Source organism: Varanus komodoensis, unplaced genomic scaffold (assembly GCF_004798865.1).
Source record: "Varanus komodoensis strain SLA01 unplaced genomic scaffold, ASM479886v1 scaffold10, whole genome shotgun sequence".
Taxonomy (NCBI): Eukaryota; Metazoa; Chordata; class Lepidosauria; order Squamata; family Varanidae; genus Varanus; species Varanus komodoensis.
Window position 1 is genome coordinate 4,055,875 of NW_025335269.1, and position 22,970 is coordinate 4,078,844.

Genomic DNA, 22,970 nt, shown 5'->3' on the forward strand with positions numbered 1-22,970 from the left:
GTCTCCTGGAATAAGTTATTGGAAGGCAAGGGAGTTGAGGAGGGGTGGATTGCCCTCAAAAGGGAGGTTTTAGAGGCACAAGCCTTGATGATACCTCTAGTTAATAAGGCAGGGAGGTGAAGGAGAGCGCCGCCATGGATGTGAAAGAAAGTGGTTAGAGGGATCAGACACAAGAGGAAACTCTGCAGGAAATGGGTACTGGGACAAATAGGCAAAAGGGTATACCAGGAGGCTGATTATAAGCTGAGGCTTGCCAAGAATATCAAGAGCAACAAAAAGGGCTTCTTTCAGCATGTAAATAGCAAGAGGGAGACAAGTGGTGGGACCACTAAATAAGGAGGAAGGAGATCCAGTGACTGATGCGAGGGAACAGGCATAGAAGCTAAATGACTATTTTTCCTTTGTGTTCTCCCCAAAGCAGGATGGGGGAGATCCACATAGGAGATTAGATGAGGCCAGGGACTTAGGGGCACAGATTAGACTTACCCCCCTAGAAGTCAAGGGGCTCCTCTGGGCATTGGACATTACTAAGGCTCTAGGCTCTAGGAGGGTGGCATCAGTGGTCCCAATTTTCAAAGAGGGTAGTAAAAGGGACATGGGGAATTACAGACCAGTTAGCCTTACGTCCATTGTAGGGAAAACAATGGAAAGGCTCATAATAGAGAGAGATATAGTGATACTAGATAGGGAAAGGAGGCTGGCAGCACACAACAAAACTTCTGCAAAAACAGGTCCTGCCAAGCAAACCTTGTGGAATTCTATGACAAGGTTTCAAGGTGACCAGATGGAGGGGATGCAGTGGATGTGGTTTACCTGTATTTTAGCAAGGCCTTTGACAAAGTGCCCCAAGATATCTTGGTTGAGAAGCTGAGGAGTTTTGGGATACACCAAAGCACTGTCCGGTGGATTAGGGCATGGTTGACTGACCGAAAGCAGAAGGTAACCGTTAGTGGGGAATTGTTGGGATGGCTGCCAGTGACAAGTGGGGTCCCCCAGGGCTCTGTCCTGGGGCCGATCCTGTTTAATCTTTTCATCAATGACATGGAAGAAGGGGTGAACAGTCTGCTGATCAAATTTGCAGACGATACTGAAACTGGGATAGTGGCCACAACTGAGGAGCAGGTACTGCAGATCTAAAAGGATTTGGTCAGACTATGGAAGTGGGCAGGAGACAACAGGATGGCGTTCAATGTGATTAAGTGCAAGGTCTTGCACTTGGGGCATTGGAATGGGTGTCATAAGTACAGGTTAGGGGACAAGTGGCTGGAGAGCAGCACTTGTGAAAGGGACCTCGTGGTGCTGGTTGACTGCAGGCTAAACATGAGTCATGTGGTGTGGTGGTCAAGAGGGCAAATGCCACCCTTGATTGCATAGCCAGAAGTGCGGCTTCTAGATGGAGAGGGGTATTACTACCACTCTATACAACTCTGGTGCACCCGCAACTGGAGTATGGTGCTCAGTTTTGGGCCCCTCATTACGGGAAGGATATAGCCAGGTTAGGGTCAGTGCAGTATAGGGCCACAAGGTTGGTGGCCGGTTTGCAGGGGATGGGGTATGACGTGAGACTGAGGGAATTGGGTCTCTTCAGCCTGGAGAAGAGGAGACTCAGAGGGGATCTATTGGTGACATACAGGTATGTGAGGGGATGTCACACAGAGATGGGTAGAGACCTGTTCTCTCCCACAGAGGAAGGCAGGACGCGCTGCAACGGAGCAAAGCTCATTTAGATGCCAGGAAGCACTTTCTGACAGGACCTCGAGGGTTTGGAAGGGGATTCCATGGGAGGTGATTGAGGCCCCATCGGTGAGGGTGTTCAAACATAGACTAGACAAGCACATGGTGGGCATGTCATGAGCGGAGCCGGCTGGAGCTGAGGGTCAGACTAGATGGCCCAGGAGACCCCTTCTGACTTGCTCTGTTTCTATGTTTTGATGTATTCAGGTAGACTCTGTATCCTAGGTTCTTGATCCTGGAAGTAGTGTCCTAATCCTTGGAACCTACAGTAAATCATAAACACTGGCAAAACAGGGTGTGGGGCAGGAGAAGAGTGTTTACAGCAAGATATTGTCCGATTCAATTTTACACCTTTTATGGCTTTTCTGTCAATGAATTACTATTAATAACAAAATTAATAAAGCAGGAGACAGCACAGAAAATGAATTAAGATTGTTACTCAAGCGCTTAAAGCAGCGTTATAAAGAAAAATGGAAAATCGGTGAAGGTCTAAACCATGCGTCCTCAAACTACGGCCTGCGGGCCAAATTCGGCCTGCCATAAAGGTTTTGGACTCAATGCATGCACAGCGAGGCAGCAGCTTGCTCGCAAGATCGTTTTGGACTTACTCAGAGAAAAAGATCTCCTTGCAAGCAAGCCAGCACCGCACTGTGTGGCATCTTGCTTGCAAGGAGATTGTTTTGGACTCGCTGGGAGAAAATGACCTCCGCATGCTCCTGCCTCGCCATGCACGCGGGCCCTCTCCCGGCTACGCCCACGCCCCGCGCCCATCGCCGGCACCTTTCATCTGGTCCCCTGTTCAAAAAGTTTGAGGACCCCTGGTCTAAACCTCAACATGTTATAACCAAAGTCCATTTTTGAAAGATCAGCCTCTCCAGCTGCTCTGCGTGCTTTAAATGCAGAACATCTTTTCATGAAAGTTGTTTGTGTGTATGTGTATGTGTATATTTCATTTTAAAAACAAAAGGACCATGGTTGAGATGTGCTGGTCTCTGCCAATCCATAGCACATTTTTTGTAGCTGCTGTCCTCAGATATTTTTCTCCTCTCATACTGGCTACAAGGAGGCAAGGTGCAGTTGGCTTACAAGATTCTATACTACTAAACTAGTTCCAGTCTTTGGACACTCTCTGAGACATTCCATGGACACACAGGATGGCCTTCACTATCCATAATTTGGCCCTTTTAGTCTCAGAAAAAGCTGGCTTAAATGACAATATAAAATTGCACATGTTTTTAAAGTGGGCTGAGTTGCTATGAAATTTGCTGTGTTGAACTTGAATCTACCATTACATCATTGTAGTCTCTTGCATTTGCTTATACAGGAACAATTTCCATTCAACTCAAGTTTTACTAGACCGCAAGACATTTGTTATTTTGTAGAAAATGATACCAAGGAAAAAGAATTCTGCTTTGCTCAGAGATCGCTGTCGTAGGAGCAACACAGGGGCAGCTTTATAGCTTTGCCGTCACTGACTGTATACAATGGAGAGGGATCTAAGTGTCAGTGGAACAAGGCTCCATTGTGACCAGCTGGCTGAAGAATCTCTTCAGTCATTGTGACTCCCTTCAAGAAAATTTGGGTTATGAGAAAATACGGAAAAGAGATTTGGAAGCAAGATGCCTGCGTCAAAATGAATTATGGAGGGAGTAAGAACTAGGCCATACTGACAAGCAGCTCCTTTATTTAACTGTATTGTTGTAAACACCTCGCATGTAAATTGGCTGAGTAGTGCTTCAGGAGCGCAATGCAGGAAATTAAAATCTTAAGTGCTGAGTGGAGTCAGAATACAAAGCCAAGTTCCATCCAGTGGGAAGTAACATTCTTGTTTGGTAGACTTCGTTCTGTACAACCACCCACCTCATGGACTCATTTTTACCAACATAACTTTAGCTGTTCCATCAATTAGTGAACTTCATCTAGGATAGCATTAGCAGCTCACAGTCTGTACACATTGCTTGAATAAAATTAAACTATTACTCCACAGCAGAATTTTGTTGATGATTATTGTATTATTATATTTTGAATGATGAGATAATCAAGACTAATAAATCTAAGAAAGATTTGCTCCCTATATCAAAATTGGTACTCTTTACCAAGGGGAAATCTATGATTGCTCAGTTGATGAAAACAGCTCTATGAAGAAAGAGTGTCTCTGCTGGGGCCAGTTATAAACTGCAGAAGAACAAAGCAATTGGACAAGAGTTTTTTGGAAGAAGAAGAAAAGTTTGAACATGCTTAAACCTTAACCATGAATCTTTTTATTTATAATGTGTCCACCACTTGAGTCCATGCCAACATTGAAAAAGTTCACCTTTTTAAATAACAACAAAATGAAGTAAGATAAGGAATTGTATGCTCCTTAATACTAATTTCAGAGTAAAAATAGGATTCAGCTGGTGGAGTCAGCTCCTCATCTTGCTGTTTGTTTTATGTATTGCTGTGTGGTTTAAGTTGTGCTCTGTTCATCATTCTAATTGCTGTCCTTAAATCTGTACGTTCCCTTTTTGTCATCTTTCAGCATTACATGCTGCTGCCCTTTCTGGCCATGTCAGCACCGTGCAATTGCTGCTAAAACATGAGGCCCAGGTAGATGCGACTGACGTAATGAAACACACTCCCCTTTTCCGTGCCTGTGAGATGGGACATAAAGAAGTGATACAGACTCTCATTAAAGGTCAGCTGTGGCAAAGTCATGAAGTTTTTCATTAAAACACTGCTGTCTTCAGTTTTATGAAATGAATGAGCAGTAATGACAGACAGTACTGTCTAATAGCTACACTGAATGATAATAGCAGAAAAGTGTATTTTGCACCAAGCTTTTCCTAATACTATCTCAGAAATGAATTTAGAAGGTCTTACTTCTGCAAAACATATTTTAAGAAATTTGAAAAAAAGACTTTAAAAAATCTGTAGTAAATAGAGATATTTGCCCCAGATTGACAATTATTCTCAGGGTAGTAAGCTATCCATATAGACTGAAAACAATTTGAGACATTGTGCATAATTTAATCAATTGAATTGCTTACAGCTTTCAATATAAATGCTGAGATTTAATGTGATGGGCCTTGCATAACCAAGCAAACTATCAGTTGACTAGTTTTAAAGCAGAGAAACTCAGTCAGCACACTGACAGATCACCTGCAATTGACCTACAGTGTTCACTGAACAAGCCATGATATGCCTCACAGACATTTAGGGTTATTGTGGGTTGTTCACCCCCTCCTTCTCCTCAGTCCTCCAGCCAGTTCTGGCATGTATTCCAGTTCTCTTCATGACAGAACCCATCTTGTTTCCCCCTCCTTGCTATGATCACTACCTTTCTTACCCAGTACCATTTTTGTGGGGTTTTTGGAGTCTCACAAAAGTTCAGTTATGGTCTATTTTCTTTTTTCCAGTCCCTGAAAACTGCATAGTTCTACTCCCTGAAAATTGTCCTTGTGCTATATTTTTAATTATGTTGTTGGGCTTTTGCAACTGTACTCATGCTGCTGTCTGATTTGTGTAGTCTTGCCTGGTCCTTGTTTATTTAAGTTGTGAATGGGAGCCGTGAAGTGGAATAGGTAAAAGACAAAGCGATTGACAAGATGAGGCTGTATATAGGCTAATTCATGCACAGTTGCCAGGCACCAATTGCCGCATTATCAATTAAAAATCACTGATAAGTTGGAGGGAAAGTGATGCACAAACTGATAGGTAAACCTTTCATTAGTTAACTCATGCAATTATGGACACACAACCAAGCCTGAGAAGAACCCTCTTTTCTAGAATTGAGCATGTGTGCATCCTTGAAATGTAGGTGACACGGACCAAGTACCGTTCCAGAGAAAGCTAGTTGACACTTGACAGATAACAACAGCTCAAACAAAGGGCAATTCACACCACCCCAGCCCATCTTCCACCTCTTATGTAATAGTACTGCATCCTCCCATCTCCTTCAAAGCAGGATCTTTATTATACAAGTGAGAAAGTTCATGCCATTGTAACTTTTTACTTCTGTAACTTATTGGAAAGTGTTAACTGTGTTACGTGTAACTCTTTAATGATCAATGTATAAAAGGGCCAACTGAGGACTGCTCAGGTGTGCCATCTGGAACAATTCATTGGTAGCCAATTATTCTCAAGAAAAAGTCCTTTAAAGGAAAACCTGCCCCTGTTGTATATTTTGGGCATACACACACTAAGACATTAATCATTTGGTCAACAAAAGTGACAAAAGAAGGTCACTAAAAGGAAAGAGGAGCAATATCTTCCCTGTAACAACAGAATCCTCTTGATGTTAACTGTTGAACTGACAATTCTCCATTTTTTAACTCTTCCAAGCCTCCAGCTACTCCAGAAAAGGGAAAAAGTAATTCTTTTCCTTCCTTGACTTCTTTTTAGAACATTTACTACTGGGAGTGATATGATTCCCTAACAGTTTTAAAACAGAACAAAACAAAAAAGAAAGACATACGCACATTTAACAGCTGGCAAGTAAAGTGAGGAGGAGCATACACCTCCTCAGGAGAAATATGAGCCAACTTAAGTGTTTGGATGTAAAAGGAGAACTTTCTGCACCTGCGCTAACTGCTCTGAAAAGGAGCAGCAAAGAGTGGAAAAGTTAATATCTTTCTCTTTTGGAGACTTTCCTGAACTCAAGAAAGGCACTTGAAATCAGGAGGATAACATTGTAAGAGGGAGATAGCATCCCCCACACACTTTTGGTACACCTTCTTTGGTAACCCTTCATTACCACATTAACAATGCTTTTCAACTTTAACTGTCATTTCAGCACTTAAAACAGTAGTGAGCAGTGATGCTTGCTCCAAAGTGCTGCTCTGGCATCTGTGGAGAGAACTGGTGGCAGCACATGTGAGATTGCCAGGAGTGGCAAACATTGTTGCTGCTCTTGTTAAATGGCTTGGTAGCTGATCACCATACCCCACAATGAAATTGGAAGTTATGGACGACATGATAAACCACTGTGGGTCAAGCAATCTCTAGAAGAACTAATAAGTTGTCAAGGTGACTTGCTGCCAAAATGTAAGCTGCCTCTGGGAAGCAGTCTGGGTTCAGATAGCTTAAGGAGCCACACTGGGTTGTTATATCATGTGAACTAGATCCATGGTAATAGTTGTGGCTGGATCTATTTTGGCAACTAGTTTTCTTATAACAATAATAATTACTGTTTTTGTCTATTGAAGCCCTATAAAGTTTCTCCCTCTTGTTAATTGATCATTTTTCCCAAAATGCAGATTTCTAATTGGTATGCTGAGATTATTTTTCCCAAGATATATTTGGATGTATTGGGATCCCATTTTTAAATAGGGCCCATTTTATAGAAGTGAAGTACAGAAGATCCTGGATTCTTTGTCATGCATTTGTCTTATATACTGCCCTCGTGTTATCCATAGGCTTTATTAGCTAATGATAACTCAGTGCAAAGAAGAGAGAACTCAGACAGCACCTGAGGACTAGACTGGTAGACAAAAGATTCCTGATCCCTTCAATCTTTTTTCCTCACAAGAGCAGACAGTAGTACCATTTATAGAGTGTAATAAAACAGGTTGCCTGTGTACTCATTCTTATCAGGTGAGCAACACTCCAGACAGGTTGAAATCTCAGATTGCTAGATCTCAGTGAATTGGATTTTCCTCTTCTAGTGCCCTTATTATTCAAATATAGGTAACTAGCAAGAGATAATGAAGATATATGCCTAAATAATGGTCCTTAACAGTTAACCTCCTTCATAAGAGACTTTGGTGTTTCCCTGCTTTGGATTTCTCTTCAGGATATCTTGCCCATGTTACTATAGGCAGGATGTTACAGCTGTTGGGAATCTCCCTCTTGGCTGAAATAATTGCAGTGTGCATTATTGTACTATGGTAAATAAGTATGATTATGTAGCATAAGCCAACAGAATAAAACCATAATAGTTCAATTTTTGTTTACTTGGTTAAGGTGTACCAAGTTCCTGCTTATACTAAATAGTTATATTTCCCAAGTGCTGCTAGGAAATTGTGATATATACCCTTTAGACTATTACCTGTCTGTGTATTGGCTTGATAAGCTACTGATGAAATCAAGTGGCAAGCAGTGAGATGAAGCATCTGTTATCGTTTCAGGAGGAGCAAGAGTTGATTTGGTGGACCAAGATGGTCACTCTCCCTTACACTGGGCAGCTTTGGGAGGAAACACAGATGTTTGCCAAATACTGATAGAAAATAAAATCAACCCCAATGTGCAGGATTATGCAGGCAGAACTCCACTACAATGTGCTGCTTATGGGGGCTACATTAATTGTATGGTGGTGCTTTTGGAGAATAATGCAGATCCAAATATTCAAGATAAAGAGGTATGTATCTCCTTAATGCATGTTTTTATGATGTGGTCAAGCACAAATTTCTGCTCAGGGTGCTTATCAACTATATTATTATGGCTGCATTGGTCAACCATGGCTTAGCACAGAGGTGGGTTCTTGAGGGTCACAAATGCTTGGGAATAATGAATTGGAGGCTCCTTACAGCTGTGGTTAGGGCAAGAACTACAAGTGCTAATCTGTATTTCAGTCATGTCTTCCTGTGTCTTTTCTTGCACACATATATTCCTCCTCCAACACACATTTCATTTTAGTTTATGTTAAGAAACAATCTTTTATTCATTCTAATGGACCACTTTTTTCCAGTGCAGATATGGGTGCAGATATTTTTTCCAATGCAGTGCTGAGCCTGATATGGGTGAAAACAGCATCAACCTTCTGCAGCCTTAGTCCAGATCAGATGGTTCTCAAACGCATATTGACAATTGACATTGTGTGGGGAAACTTCCATTGGAGCAAATTGTTCTTTTTTCTGGAGCATCTTTTTCTTAATGCAAATTATAAACATGTACCCCTTAATCCAAACAGGGACCATAGTGGACTGCAAAAGCATTACTGCCTCCTAAACATTCACACCCACACCTTTAATTTGCTGTTTTCCTTTGCTGGTTAGGGAGGAAAAGACACACCTCCCTCTGGAGAAGACAAGAAGTAAAGGCCCTGGGGCCAGAGGAAAGTATCTGGCCTGTGGACTGGTGGTTTCTCATTCTGGTTTAGCATGATGAGATGAGTCACAGGTTTGTGAACCCCAGTGAAGAGGGTATTCAGATTAACTACCATTTGAATGATACAACAATTTACGCTTAATTCAGAACAGAAGCTTCTGAACTTACTGAGACTGCACTGGAGAAAGAGGACAAAGCATGTGAGGACAGGGGGAGGTTTGGTTTATTCGTATAAACTTAGCTATAGTTTAGAACAGGTGTTCTCAGACTTTTTCAACAGGGGGCCAGTTCATTGTCCCTCACACTGTTGTGGGGCCGGACTATAGTTTGGGAAAAAATGAACGAATTCCTATGCACACTGCACATGAAAAAATTAAATTTAAAAATTAACATTTTAAAAATTAATTAAAAAGTTAAAAAACCCCGCGGCTTTCTCCGAGTAACCTTTCTCCTCTGCGGCTTTCTCCGAGTAAGCTGCTCTGCCTCAGCCTGTCCGCCCTGGACTTGGCAAGGCGGCAGTGACTTACGCAGAGAAAGCCACGGAAAAGGTGCTGGAGCCCTGCGGCTTTCTCCAAGTAAGCTTTCTCCACCGTAGTGGAGGCACGGGAGCCCCATGGCTTTCTCTGAGTAAGCTTTCTCTGAGTAAGCCACTCCACCTCAGCCTGTCTGCCCCAGGGTCAGTGAGGCGGCCGCAGTTTACTTGGAGAAGGCCCGCAGCCCAGGGATGTGGCTCACATAGTTAAAAATAGATTTTAAAAGTTAGATTTTTCTTACCTTCAATCCTTTTTTAGTGTCTTCATCTTCATCTCTCTCTTCCACCCTTCTCTCTTCTGTTTCCTGCTCCGTATTCCCACTCTGTATATGCATGCCATTGGGGGGGGGGGGGACCAGTGCATGGGCAATTGAGCTGTTGCAATTTGGTGCATGCACCAGCTCTCTGCTCAGTTTCAAAGAACGCCTGTGCTGGCTCGGAGCTTTTGGACTTGCTCGGAGATCGTTTTCTCCAAGCATGTCCAAAACCTCTGAGGAGGGTTGGATAAATGAGCATGGTGGGCCAGATCCAGCCTGCGGGCCGTAGTTTGAGGACCCATGGTTTAAAAGTATGTTGAATTCATATCAGTGTCATTGTTGGTTTTTCTTAGCACTGTTTGAGAGACCTGGTCTTCATGTTATTCTCAATATATGGATGTCATTAAAAGTGTAATCCTAACAAGAATTCAGTTGCTGTCTTAACTAGGGTAATCCTGTAATGAATTCTCACTGCCCTCAATTAACATGTATACCATACACTATCACAAGACTTGCTGCTGGTCTTATGAGTGATTATAGCATTCACAGGTCATATTTGTCCATACCTGTGTATAACCAGGAACATTTGAGACTGCTCAATAGAATTGGGGGAAAGATGCACCCAGTCTGTATGAACTCCCCCCGCCCCATTTAAAAATTGTATTTTTAAAAAATCAGAAGCTTTTCACTTTGGAGGTATAGTACCTCTCTTAATAATTTCTTGGAGCTATAGTACACCTTTATTAATCATACTTAATAAAAAGACATGTGTTTTTGTAGCACAGGCAGTAAGGAGCCATAAGTCTGATTAAATAATACCAATCAGAATTTTGAGAAAAACTATCAACTATCATTCAAGTGTATACTCCAAAAACAGAAGGAAAAAATCAGAAACTTTTATGCAGGTGTCCAAGACGAAACTGATAACACACCAAAACAAGACATGCTGACAATCACAGGTGACTTGAATAACAAAAATAGGAAACAAAGCAAAATCTAGTGTTTAGGGAGAATTTAGCCGAGGGAGTAAAAATGAAGTAGCAGAATGACTTATACAACTCTATGAAGCCAACAAAATACATACTTCAGGTAGCCAATCAGATGTCTTCACAGATGGAAATCAGCAGATGACCAGTACAGAAATCAAACGGACTATGTAATTGGAAATAAAAGATGGGGAATTTGTATTCTCATTTCCAAAAGAAGACCAGATTGTGGTAGTGATAATGAACACTTAATTTCAAATATTAGAATAAAGCTGAAAAGAATCACTAACAGACACATAGCACCAAAATACAATTTAAATAACATTCCTAAGGAATTTTTAGTCCACATAATGAACAGATTTGCATTCTTCATTGTGGTCTCTGTGCATCACACATAATGGGTACTGTGCCTGCACAGTGCCTGTTGCCAGCCAGAATACCCAAGCTGCAACGGTTTTTGGCGGGAACTCCGTACCCCTTCCCCCTGGTGCTATATAAGGCAGAGCGCCCGCCATTTTCCTCAGTCTTCTTTCAACCACTGATCGCATTGCCTCGAGCCATTACCTTGTCTTCTCGTACTTACTGGTTGTTTCTCTAGTTGTTTCTCTAATTGTTTCCCAGTTCAGTCCAAGTTATTTCCCCTTATTTCCTGGTTACTTCTTTCCTCCTTACTTTCCTAAAAGAGAGAGAGAGAGAGTTAGTATCTCTCTTTTCCTCTTACCTTTACTATTCCTCTTTCAATCTTTTCAATGGCTCAGTGTGCGGCATATCGAAAGTGTTTGAAATGCGGAGCTAAAATGTCCCCAGTGGACCCACACGAGCTCTGCCTCCTCTGCTTAGGAGAGGGGCATCACACCGACAAGTGTGGGCATTGCCAGGCCTTCACCAAACAGGCCAGGAAGAACCGAGAGAATAGGCTGAGGAAGATCCTTTGGGATCAGGGCCTACTAGCCTCTTACGAGCTCGCCGCTCACCCTGTTGGCCGGCCTTTCCATGGTGACCTCCCCCTGACCATCCGGGGGAGTTGCTTCTGAGAAGACCTCTCGCTCCTCCCACTCCTTACTCAAACAAAAGGAGAAGTGGAAGCATTCTGACCATGGGGATCCGTCGGTCTCGAAGAAGGCCAAAAAGGATAAGTCGGGCAAGACCAGCAGAAAACATAGGCCCGCTCCGGAATCACGAAGGGATTCAGATTCAACCGCCTTGTCAGTCCAGACAGCACCATCGGTCCCAACACCCTCGACAATGACACCGAGAGAGTTGATGCAGGTCACGCCGCCCGGATCACCACAAAGGATCGAGCCTGCGGTCTCAACTATGCTCCATCCACCTGAACCGGTCATTCATGGGTTGATGTTGGATGGAGAGATCTGCGACTCTCCTCCAAGGTCTTTGCCATGCCATCAACCAACCCGCTCTCCAACTGCAATGCCATCCTCCCTGGAGGCAACTAGGAGGACCACAGTGGTCAAACCCAACCAGCATCACCACTTATTGGGACAATCTGCCAGATCATGGATCCCGATGCCATTTGAAGGGCCAAAAGCCTCACAGCCTCAATATTGGGGACCACCCCCATATGGCTACTACATGCCAAGGTAATATGGCTGTCGATCCCGACAGACAAGGGTGGAAGCCCCTTCTACTTCAGCGCCAACGACCTCTCACCATCCTCCTCCGGCACAGTCATCCTCGAGTCCACCTTACCCATATGACTCAGACTCTGAGGACTCAGACGATTGTTCCACATCTCCTGCGGCAGTCATTTCCACCCAGGGACCTGGGTCGCCCGAAGAGTCATATGCTACTTTCGGCAAGCTTATGGGCCACTTAACAAGAGCCTTGGAGATCGAGGTTGAGCACCAACCCAACGTTAATAAAGACAATTTTTACGATATTGTCCACAAGGAACAATCCTCCACTATTACTATCCTGTTGATTACAACCTCCCGATCAACCTCAATCAACATCTCAGAGGTATGAGTCCATGTACAAAGTCAAAGAGCAGGACATTCCCTTTCTTTTGAAACACCCAAAGCCCAACTCTGTCGTGATCGAATCATCCCAGGGACGAGATAACAGGGAGCACTCGGCCCCTAGGGACAAGGAGGGAAGGAAAATCAACCTAATGGTGCAGCGAATTTACGTGGCTATGGGACTGGGCTTGAGGATCTCTAACTATGAGGTGACGATGGCGAGGTATCAGTATTTTCTGATGCAGCGGCTGGATTCAATTACCTCGTCCATCCCAGAGCAACAATGAGACCTGGCCCGAGTCTTTATACGAGAGGCCATGCAGCTCGCGATACAACAGCTCACCACAGCCCACCATCATATCGACTGCGATTCCTGCGCTCTAGTTGGCTCTGTCACTCTCCAAAGGCATGCCTGGCTAAGATCATGTAACTTTCTGGAAGAAACCAAGAGAAGAATCAAGGGGATGCCGTTCAACGGATCGGGCCTTTTCCAAGATCGGACAGACCACAAGCTCAAGCACATTTATAATGCTCGGGCTACCGCCAGGAAGATGGAGATCCCGGGCTTGAACCATCATAAGTGGCATCAATCTCAATTCCCTAGGTACCAACCATATCACCGTTACCAACCACATCAGCAATTCCCCCAGCGACAGCAGCGGAACCGTACTCAACCCGCTGCCCAATATCAACAGGGCCGCCGCCACAAACCCGCTGATAAGAGGCAGTGTTGACGGTCACCGCAAACCGATCCTTTCTCTCCTACACCCCTCCCCCCTCCCTATGGGGGCCGGCTGCAAAGCCGACTCCCTCTTTGGGAGACCATCACATCTGACAAATGGGTCCTTTCCATAGTTGAATTTGGATATAGAATTGAGTTCGACGTCATCCCTCCTTTGGGTCTGATGCTATACACCGCCCCATCGGAAATTCTTAGAGAAGAAGTATCCCAGTTACTTCAGAAGGGAGTGATCCGTAGAGTCTCCCATTCTGACGGACCTTGCAGTTTCTACTTGAGATATTTCACTGTACCGAAGAGAGATGGTGGCTTACGCCCCATACTCAAGGGGTGTCAATGCCTTTATTACAACTAAGAAATTCTGTATGACTACCTTGCAAAATATCCTCCCCCTGCTAGAGAGAGAAGATTGGTTTGCATCCATTGATTTGAAGGATGCCTATTTCCATATTGGTATCCACCCGTTTTATAGGAGATTTCTCCGATTCACAGTTGGCTCTGACATTTTTGAATATAATGTCCTGCCCTTCAGACTTGCCACAGCCCCCAGGGTATTTACAAAGTGTATGGCTCCGATATGTGCTCACCTTCGTCAACGAGGTATTCAAATTTATCCATATTTGGACGATTGGCTTATCTCCCCCTCTCGGAACCGACTTAGTACAGACGTTGACATTATTTGCACCCTCCTGGAGGACTTGGGGCTCCTTATTAATACCGAAAAATCCTGTCTCACTCCTTCACAGGTCATCGAGTTCATTGGAGTGCAACTCAGTTCGGTCCAAGCACAGGCATTTCTACCACGGACGCATATGGACAGACTCTGTTCTGTGGCCCGTCGGGTCCAGAGAGGCGGCCAAGTCTGGGCCCTGCTTATCCAAAAACTGTTGGGCCATATGGCATCAACAATTGTAGTTGTCCCAAATGCCAGACTATGAATGTGGCCACTCCAGTTGTGGTTCAATTCAGTGTTCCAGTCCATCCGTGACTCTCCAAGGCAGCTTCTTCTTCCTCCCGCTTCAGTTCGACAGACACTGACTTGGTGGATGAACCCAGACAATCTCACCGTTGGTGTTCCATTTCACCAGCGACAACCCTCCATCTCGCTCCATACCGACGCGTCTCTCATGGGTTGGGGAGCGCACTGGTCCAACCTACGAACACAGGGCACCTGACAAGCACACGAGAGGTCCAATCACATCAATTTTCTTGAGTTGCTGGCGGTTTTCAAGGCACTCCGATTGTTCGAACCCACTTTACAGAACCAATCGGTACAGGTAGCCTCCGACAACACAGTTACAGTTTTTTACCTGAATAAACAGGGCGGTACAAAATCGGTACCGCTGGCTCAGCTATCCATTCAGATTTGGGACTGGTGTATCCCCAGAGGGATTTCGCTCACGCCAATCCATCTGGCAGCAATACACAACCAAGAAGCAGACACCCTGAGCAGAAAGATGTTGTCAACCCACGAGTGGGAACTGGACAACCAAGTTTGCAGAGACTTGTTCACCTGGTGGGGCACCCCGACACTAGATCTGTTTGCAACAGCTTCAGATTTGAAATACATGACCTACTGCTCCAGGGCGGGAATGGGTCTGAACTCACTAGGGGACGCCTTGATGGTGATTTGGTCGAATTCATTCCTGTATGCCTTTCCACCGATTCCGTTGATCACCCATACCCTGGGGAAGGCTGGCCAGGACCGAGCACGGGTCATCCTCATTACACCATGGTGGCCCCATCAACCCTGGTTCTTGACCACTCTCAGGCTATCAAGACCCACCTTCTTCCGTTTGCCATGAATCCCTCACCTGATCACACAGGGGAGAGGGACGATTCTTCACCCTGACCTCAACACTCTCAAGTTCACCGCATGGCTCCTGCACTAACTGCCTCTGCCTACCCTCACATACTTCGGCAAAATACCTCAGTTTTGACGTCAGAGTGTCAGTCGGTTCTGTGGGACCTCACTAGACTCTCCTCTGAACCTACATCATCCCTACAGAAAATTGAGTTCATTTTGCAGTCCGCCCTTCGACCATCCACTCATCGATCGTATGAGATGAAGTGGAAACGTTTCACTACATTTGCGGAAGCTAACCATTTTACTCTGTAATCAGCTTCCATCGATAACATCCTTTCCTTTTTGCTTTCTCTGCATCAGTCTGGACTCAAACCCAACTCTATCAAGGTCTACATTGCAGCTATGTCACATTTCCGCGGCCCTCTGTTGGGTTCATCCGTGTTTTCCCATGCGCTCATCCAACGCTTCCTTAAGGGAGTGCAAAATCTCCATGCTCTGATCTGTCCATCGATACTGACATCTGTAGTTCTACATGCACTTACCAAAGCTCCTTTCGAACCCCTTGCAACAACAGATTTGAGATTGCTATCTTGGAAAGTAGCCTTCTTGGTTGCCATAACCTCAGCGAGGAGGGCAAGCGAACTTTCCGCACTCCGTGTGGACCCACCATACCTGAACTTCCATAAGGAGAAGGTAGTTCTGCGTACAGATCTGGCGTTTCTCCCCAAGGTGGCCACAGCATTTCACGTTAATCAGGACATTGTGCTTCCAGCATTTTTTCCATCCCCATCAACCCCGATAGAGAAATCTCTTCATTCCCTTGAAGTGCGACGGTGCCTAGCTTTCTACCGGTCACGCACAGAGAGTTTCAGGAAAACTAAACGTTTGTTCGTCAAATATTCTGAACCTGATAAGGGCACACCTCTCTCTGCTCAAAGACTATCGAAATGGATAGTACAAACCATTGAACTGGCTTACCAACTGGCCAAGATAGAGCTTCCCATTGCTCCCAGGGGTCATTCTACCAGGGCCACGGCAGCCTCCTCGGCCTTCTCGTCAGGCATCCCACTGCTGGACATTTGTAAAGTCACTACATGGACAACTGCCTGTACCTTTACTAGACACTACAGATTGGATGTTTGGGCCAGACAGGATTGCTCCTTTGGACGGGCCGTTCTTTCATCCATCCTTCACTGACAACACCGACCCACGTCCGGTGAGTGAAGCTTACTAATCTCCCATTATGTGTGATGCACAGAGACCATGATGAAGAAAGTCAGGTTACTTACCTGTAACTGTCGTTCTTCGAGTGGTTATCTGCGCAGTCACACAATCCGCCCTCCAGCCCCACTCGGTGTCGAGGGACGGGATGGTAGTCTCTTTCTGTTGCCTCCTCTACTAGATGGCATGCTCTGCTAGGGGGCAATCTGGTGGTCTTCAGAGACTGAGGAAAATGGTGGGCGCTCTGCTTAGTATAGCACCAGGGGGGAGGGGTGCGGAGTTCCCACCAAAAACCGTTGCAGCTTGGGTATTCTGGCCGGCAACAGGCACTGCGCAGGCGCAGTACCCATTATGCACAGATGACCACTCGAAGAACAACAGTTACAGGTAAGTAACCTGACTTTATTGAACTCAAGTGGCCATGAGCCGGAATAACTGTTGACTGAAACCAGAGACATTAGTTGTTGGTGGTGTTGTTAGTCGTGAAGTCATGTCTTACCCATGGATGACCCCCCGCAAAAAAAAACAGTGCAAACAGGCAAGAAACAAAGACAATCGGTGACACAAGTAGCATCTGAATACTTAACACAACGTTTCAGTAACTATCATGAGCCAAAAGGAATTATTATAAAAAAACACAAAAAGAAAATCCAAGAAATCAAAGGGAAATTCAAATTTAGATTAGGAATGCTGAAAGACAAACTGAGGAATCTACTAACTGACCAAGATAAAATTAAAATAACATGAAAACAAGATACAGATGAACTATACAGAAGAAATGAAAAGATGACAGACTCCTTCAAAGGAATCCTGTGAAGGATCTGCAATGTTAAAATGAAGTGAAAGCTGCTCTAAAACCACTTGAAAGGAACAAAGTACTTGAAGAAGGAAGAACAATAGAACTGTTCCAAGCTGCAGACTCTGAATTGGTCCAAAACCTAACAAGACTGTGCCAACAAATACAGAAAACAACACAATGGGCCAAAGACTGAAAATGTTCTATATACATTCCAATCCACAAGAAAGCAGATGCTAGAGTGTAGCAACTCTAGGACCATTGTATTAATTTCCCGTAAAAGCAAAGTGATGCTCAAGGTGTTGCAATAAAGAATTTTATCCCATATGTAATAGGAAATAGCTGACATTCAAGCCAGATTCCAAAAAGGAATAGGCACTCAAGATCATATTTCAAGTATATGTTGGCTATTGGAGCACACCAAAGAATTTCAGATCAGTCTATGCTTTATAGAGTACAACAAAACCTTTAACTATATGAATCACCTGAAACTTATGGATGGTCTTGAGAGAATGGGTATTTCTCAGGATGGAAAAACCAAATGGCTTCCTACAGGCAAAAGCATTAGACTAGGGTGCATTTTATTTCCCTAGCTGTTCAGTCTGTAAACAGAACTTATAAGATGAACAAGTGGGTCTCAGTTCAAATCAACCCAGAACTTTCCCTAAAAATGAAAATGATGAAATTGAGATAATGGTACTTCAGGCGTATCGCGATAAGTCATGCCTCACTGGAGAAGATGGTAGTGCTAGGGAAATTTGAAGGCAGAAGAAAATAAGGAATGCTACCTATATGATGCCTTGATTCCATAAAGAAAGCCACAGCCACAGTTTTGAAGAGCTAAGCAGGGTTATCAAGGACAGGACATTTTGGAGATAATGCTTTCATAGGGTCAGAGACAACTTGATGGCATGTAATAGCAACATCTTTTGTAAATATTTTCATTTATACAATTGCAGATTTATATTAAGTTCTTAATTACTTATATATTTTATTTTAAGGGTACCACCTGATAGAAAACATCTTAATAATATGTCATGGAGAGCATCACAACATAATATTTTCTGTTAAAGGATAATAACCACTTGTGCATAACTCATTCTGTAATATTTGGTATTTGCATAATTCTGGTTTTTGTAGTCCTAAAGGTAAAGGACTACAAAATCCAGAATTATGCAAATACCAAATATTACAGAATGAATTATATGCAAGGTAGTGACAGATTTTATTTTCCTGGACTCCAAGATCACTGCAGACGGACTCCACCCAAGAAATTAAAAGATGCTCGCTCCTGGGGAGGAAAGTTTTGGCAAATCTAGACAGCATACTAAAAAGCAGAGACATCATCCTGCCAACAAAAGTGCCTATAGTCAAGGCTATGGTTTTCCCAGTTGCAATGTATGGCTGTGAAAGCTGGACCATATGGAAGGCTGAGCGCCAAAGAAGTGAGGCCTTTGAATTGCGGTGCTGGAGAAGACTTATGAGAGTCCCTTGGACTGCAAGGAGATCAAACCGGTCAGTCTTAAAGGAGATCAACCCTGACTACTCTTTAGAAGGCCAGATAGTGAAGATGAAACTCAAATATTTTGGCCACCTAATGAGAAGGAAGGACTCACTGGAAAAGAGCCTAATGCTGGGAACAATTGATGGCAAAAGAAGAAGGGGATGGCAGAGAATGAACTGGCTAGATGGAGTCACTGAAGCAGTCGGTGTGAGCTTAAGTGGACTCCAGGGGATGGTGGAGGACAGGAAGGCCTGGAGGAATGTTGTCCATGGGTTTGTGATGGGTCGGACGTGACTTTGCAACTAACAACAACAAGAAACCTCAGAAGGACTTACACAGCTATCTGTTTCACTTCTGAAATTTCAGCAAGTGTTGAAATTGCAACCCTGTATTTGTTCCTAGAAGGTCTAGGGACTACTTTCTAAAAATAAAAGTTGACATTCCCAGTAGATTCCTTTGCCGACTATCACCTTTGATGCTTTTTCTGTATAGCTGCAGCGTACACACAGATTTGTGATAATCATTTGTAGTTAGTATGAAAAGCTCTGGTGGTTTCATATCTTTCTTTCTCCACTTTCCAGTATTCTGGGGATATGGTTGGTGCAGCTTGAATAATGTGGGTAAAATCTTAAATTACTTTAGATTCAAGATGGTTAAAAACATTTTAAGCTGCCTGTTTCTCCCACAATTTCCTTTATCACTTCATAAGAAATATATTAATCTTGAACTAATTATTAAAATATATTCATAAGCGATAATAGCTTATTTTTTCTTTTTTTTCAGTATCTGTGTTATATATTATAAATAGCATGATATGCATGCTGGTCCTTTTCATATTAGCACTGGAATTTCAGAATGTCAGTAATTAACTTAGATAATTTTGGTCTTCCATGATTATTATAGGGAAGGACAGCATTACACTGGTTATGTAACAATGGCTACCTTGATGCTATAAAGTTGTTGCTGGGATTTGGTGCCTTTCCCAATCATATGGAGAACCACGAAGAAAGGTATAGTTTATTAATAATATCTATACTATTGTTAGAGGCTTTCTTTTACCCAGATTGTTAAGTATGAGTTAAGTTAGCTGTTGCAGAAATACAATTTAGGAAGTTACTAGTATGAATTTTGACTTGGTTATGAACTCAGCAGCAGTCCTCTCTCTCCCAGCTTTTCAACACTGACCCCCTCCCAATCTACAACATGAGTATTGAAATACTCATATAGCATCAAGGGACAAAATGACAGAAAAGGAGCAAAGCTGACAACAGCTTTAATAAGTAAAGCCTATTCAGAACAGTCCATGTAGCATACAGCTGCAAGTAACCTGAACAGAAAGTGAAAGCATACTTCCTGAAAATTTACTCAGGAAGTGACTGCTCTGAAGGCAAAGCCAGTCACAACACACTCATTTCTCCTAAGGTTAATCTGGAAGGCTAAGAATCAGTTAAAATTAGAGGTGAAGGCTAAAGACAAAGCCACACTTTTGAATCCAAATGAAGGTGGTGCTGTATGGTAGCACTTTATTTTGCAGCATACTAGTTTCCTAGTTAATTTGCTTTTAATATTTAAAAATAAAAATCACTAGTGGTGAGAAGTTGGGCAGGTGCCAGGAAAGTTGTCCACACACACATTGTTGCCCATAAGTGGCAGAATGCTTGGTGATAATAGTAGTGCAGTCTTTAATTTATTGGATATTTTTTTAAATTCAATTAAAAAGAAAAATTAAAATGAGCCCTGATTGATAGGGCAACATTTTGTAAATGTTTATTGTTTGTGATTCAACTGCTTCTCAGACCTGAAGATAGCAAGTGCAATTGTAACTAAGAGACATTCCATCCCACGTAGGAGAGAAGAGAAATGCTTTTTCTGAAATGCTGTCTGCTGTAACACACACATCATTTAAAAACAATGAATGATTTCCTTTGTAATGATGTTCACATATGCAAATTTATGCAGGTTTAATTGATTAATTGACTAAAACTCATATGATTTAATCAACAAGCCTATCTCTATTTGAATGACAGACTTTTTACTATTAGCATTGTTATTTGGATTCTGAGAGCTGCCAGAGAAAAATGCTTCCATTAGCACTTCCATTTGGCAAGGAGGTTGCAGTTCAGTTTTTGCCAGCTCTTTCTTTCCAAACATACAAAGAATATATGTCCCTTGATATGCTGAATTACAGGAACAAGAGCACCATTAATTCATAGACATTCCTTTAAGTTCATATCCCAAATATTTCTTTAATTTGAATGAAAGAAATACATTCTTCCTTGAATGTGTCTTAATTTTCAAAGTGAGGTACTATTTGATGTAATTAAGGTCTGTTTTTTAATCTCATTATTCATTGTTGCTGTGATGCTTTCCAGGCATTTCGCATATTGTCTAAATAACAGTAGCATACAGTGAACTGCTCTTATCAATAATATCTAGAATTTAGATATTTCTCAGGGGTATGATTAATGGATGCAAAAAGCAAAACTTTTACTGGCATAGTAAGCTTAAGCAGAAAGAGGGCTGATAACTGTCTATTTAACTAGTGTCCGTGTTTCATTTTATAGACTTCCAACTTGTACAATTCTTCTGTATATCAAGTCAAACAGATTGTATCAATATCTGAGTGGTCAGATTAAAGTCTAGATGGTAACCCCCAAGTTCTTATTAAATGTCAAACGATAGCAATTGACTCAGTTGTTACAGACAATATTGAGCACATGGTGAAATTGCCTTGTGTTTGACTGCATGCTTTGCATGTAGAGGGTCCCAGGTTCAATTTCTGTCTTCTCCAGGAAGGGAGAAGTGGTAAAGACACTTGTCTGAAGTCCTGGGGAGCTACTTCCAGTCAGTGTAACCAATATTGGGCTAGGTGGACCAGGTGTCTGACACATCATAAGGCAGCTTTCTTTACATTTCTTTTCTTTACATTTAAAAAACTGAGTTATTCAATGGTGCTGAAGGTTAACTGTTTTGGGTTGGTGGAACTTTAATTTTCTTTATGTGTGGGAATTCAGTCCAAATGCCCATTTTGTCATTTATTAACCACAGGTTTCTATTTTCTTAACTTTTCATTGTATTTGGATGCATCAGCAAGTAGGTGGCCTCTTTCCAATAAAGCATAATAGTTAAGAATTATAATATAAACACACAAACTGCTTTCAACAGCCATAAACTAAGTAGATACAGGCCTTTATATAAACAAGTCTTAAGACTCAGTACACTATGCATAATTCCCCCCCCCCATTTTATTCACATTACAATCCTGTGTAGGTTAGGTAACAGCTGACCAAAAGTTTGACCAACCCAAGTTTGACCAACCAGACCCAAGTCTCTGAGATCCTAATCCAGTATTATAATAATAATCGTACTGCACAGGCTGATGTTCTACCTAGAGTCTTCCTCTTGCAAATTTGAGTTTAGTTGTTTTTATCATTGGCAAGAAATGCCATGCTTGGGCAGAGCAAGTCTGATCCAGCATTCTGTTCACACGGTGACCTACCAAGCTGCTTATTGGATCCCATAATGAGGACAGGAATGCAAATGTACCCTTCTGCCCAAGTTCCTCAGAAATGGTGTGCATAGACATACTGTTCCCCAAAATGATGGTTACAGTGATTACCATTAAAATGCAAAAGAAATACTTGATGTGATTATATCAAGAACAGAGACTCCTAAAGAAAAGCTGCTTTTTGACATTAATATGTTTATTTTGCTTAAATAAAATCATTTTAATAGAATTCACAGCACCAGATGCAGTTAAGACTTTTTCTACATGAGTGCAGCTTTAGTTGTTGATATTTGGTCTTCTTGAAGAAGTCAAGACTTTAAGGTTTCAGCAACCCGAAACAGCACTAATAGAGTTGTTAGCTTTGTTTTTAAAGAAGGTACTTAGTGCAGTTTCTTGGTATAAACTTGGTAGATTATCTTTCAGTGGTTATAGAAGATTTACCAGCCCTCTGAACTAGTATTTCCTTCAAATATATGCCAGAATCTTCCGTCAGTTTAGTGCCATCACCCACACCTGTGTTGTGATATGGGTTCTTACTTAACAGACATAAACAACAGCATTGCCACATTAACTCTAAACCTACACCATACCTTTATGCTAGTTATATGCAGTTTTGTGTCACAAATCTTGAGTTTTGTGCCGCCACCAAAAACATGACAGTGACATAACCTTAGTTCACAAGTTTTGTGCCACCACTCACAATTGTGCACTGATGCATCAAATGCTGGAAAATTTCCACATTCTCATATCGCCTCCGAACATTTGTCAACATGTTGTGCCACCAATCCCAAGTTTTGTGCTTCTACTCTTAAGTCTTGCTGAGTTTAGTGGATTTCCATAATAACTGTTTCATTTGTTTGCATACTTTAACAAATCAACACGAG

At 42.6% G+C, this 22,970-nt stretch overlaps 1 protein-coding gene across 13 annotated transcripts in view; it reads left to right on the forward strand.

The window, feature by feature from the left end:
- The window catches only part of INVS (inversin), a 203,775-nt gene that overhangs the window by 131,235 nt on the left and 49,570 nt on the right, over positions 1-22,970 (forward strand). For all 13 annotated transcript variants that reach the window (XR_006416889.1, XM_044452971.1, XM_044452988.1 and 10 more), the window contains 3 exons: positions 4,256-4,411; positions 7,842-8,071; positions 19,482-19,588. Coding sequence is in view for 12 of the 13 variants with exons in the window: in XM_044452971.1 (XP_044308906.1) it covers positions 4,256-4,411; positions 7,842-8,071; positions 19,482-19,588 (493 nt within the window). In the remaining variant the exon portion in view is untranslated. The remainder of the gene's footprint in view (positions 1-4,255; positions 4,412-7,841; positions 8,072-19,481; positions 19,589-22,970) is intronic.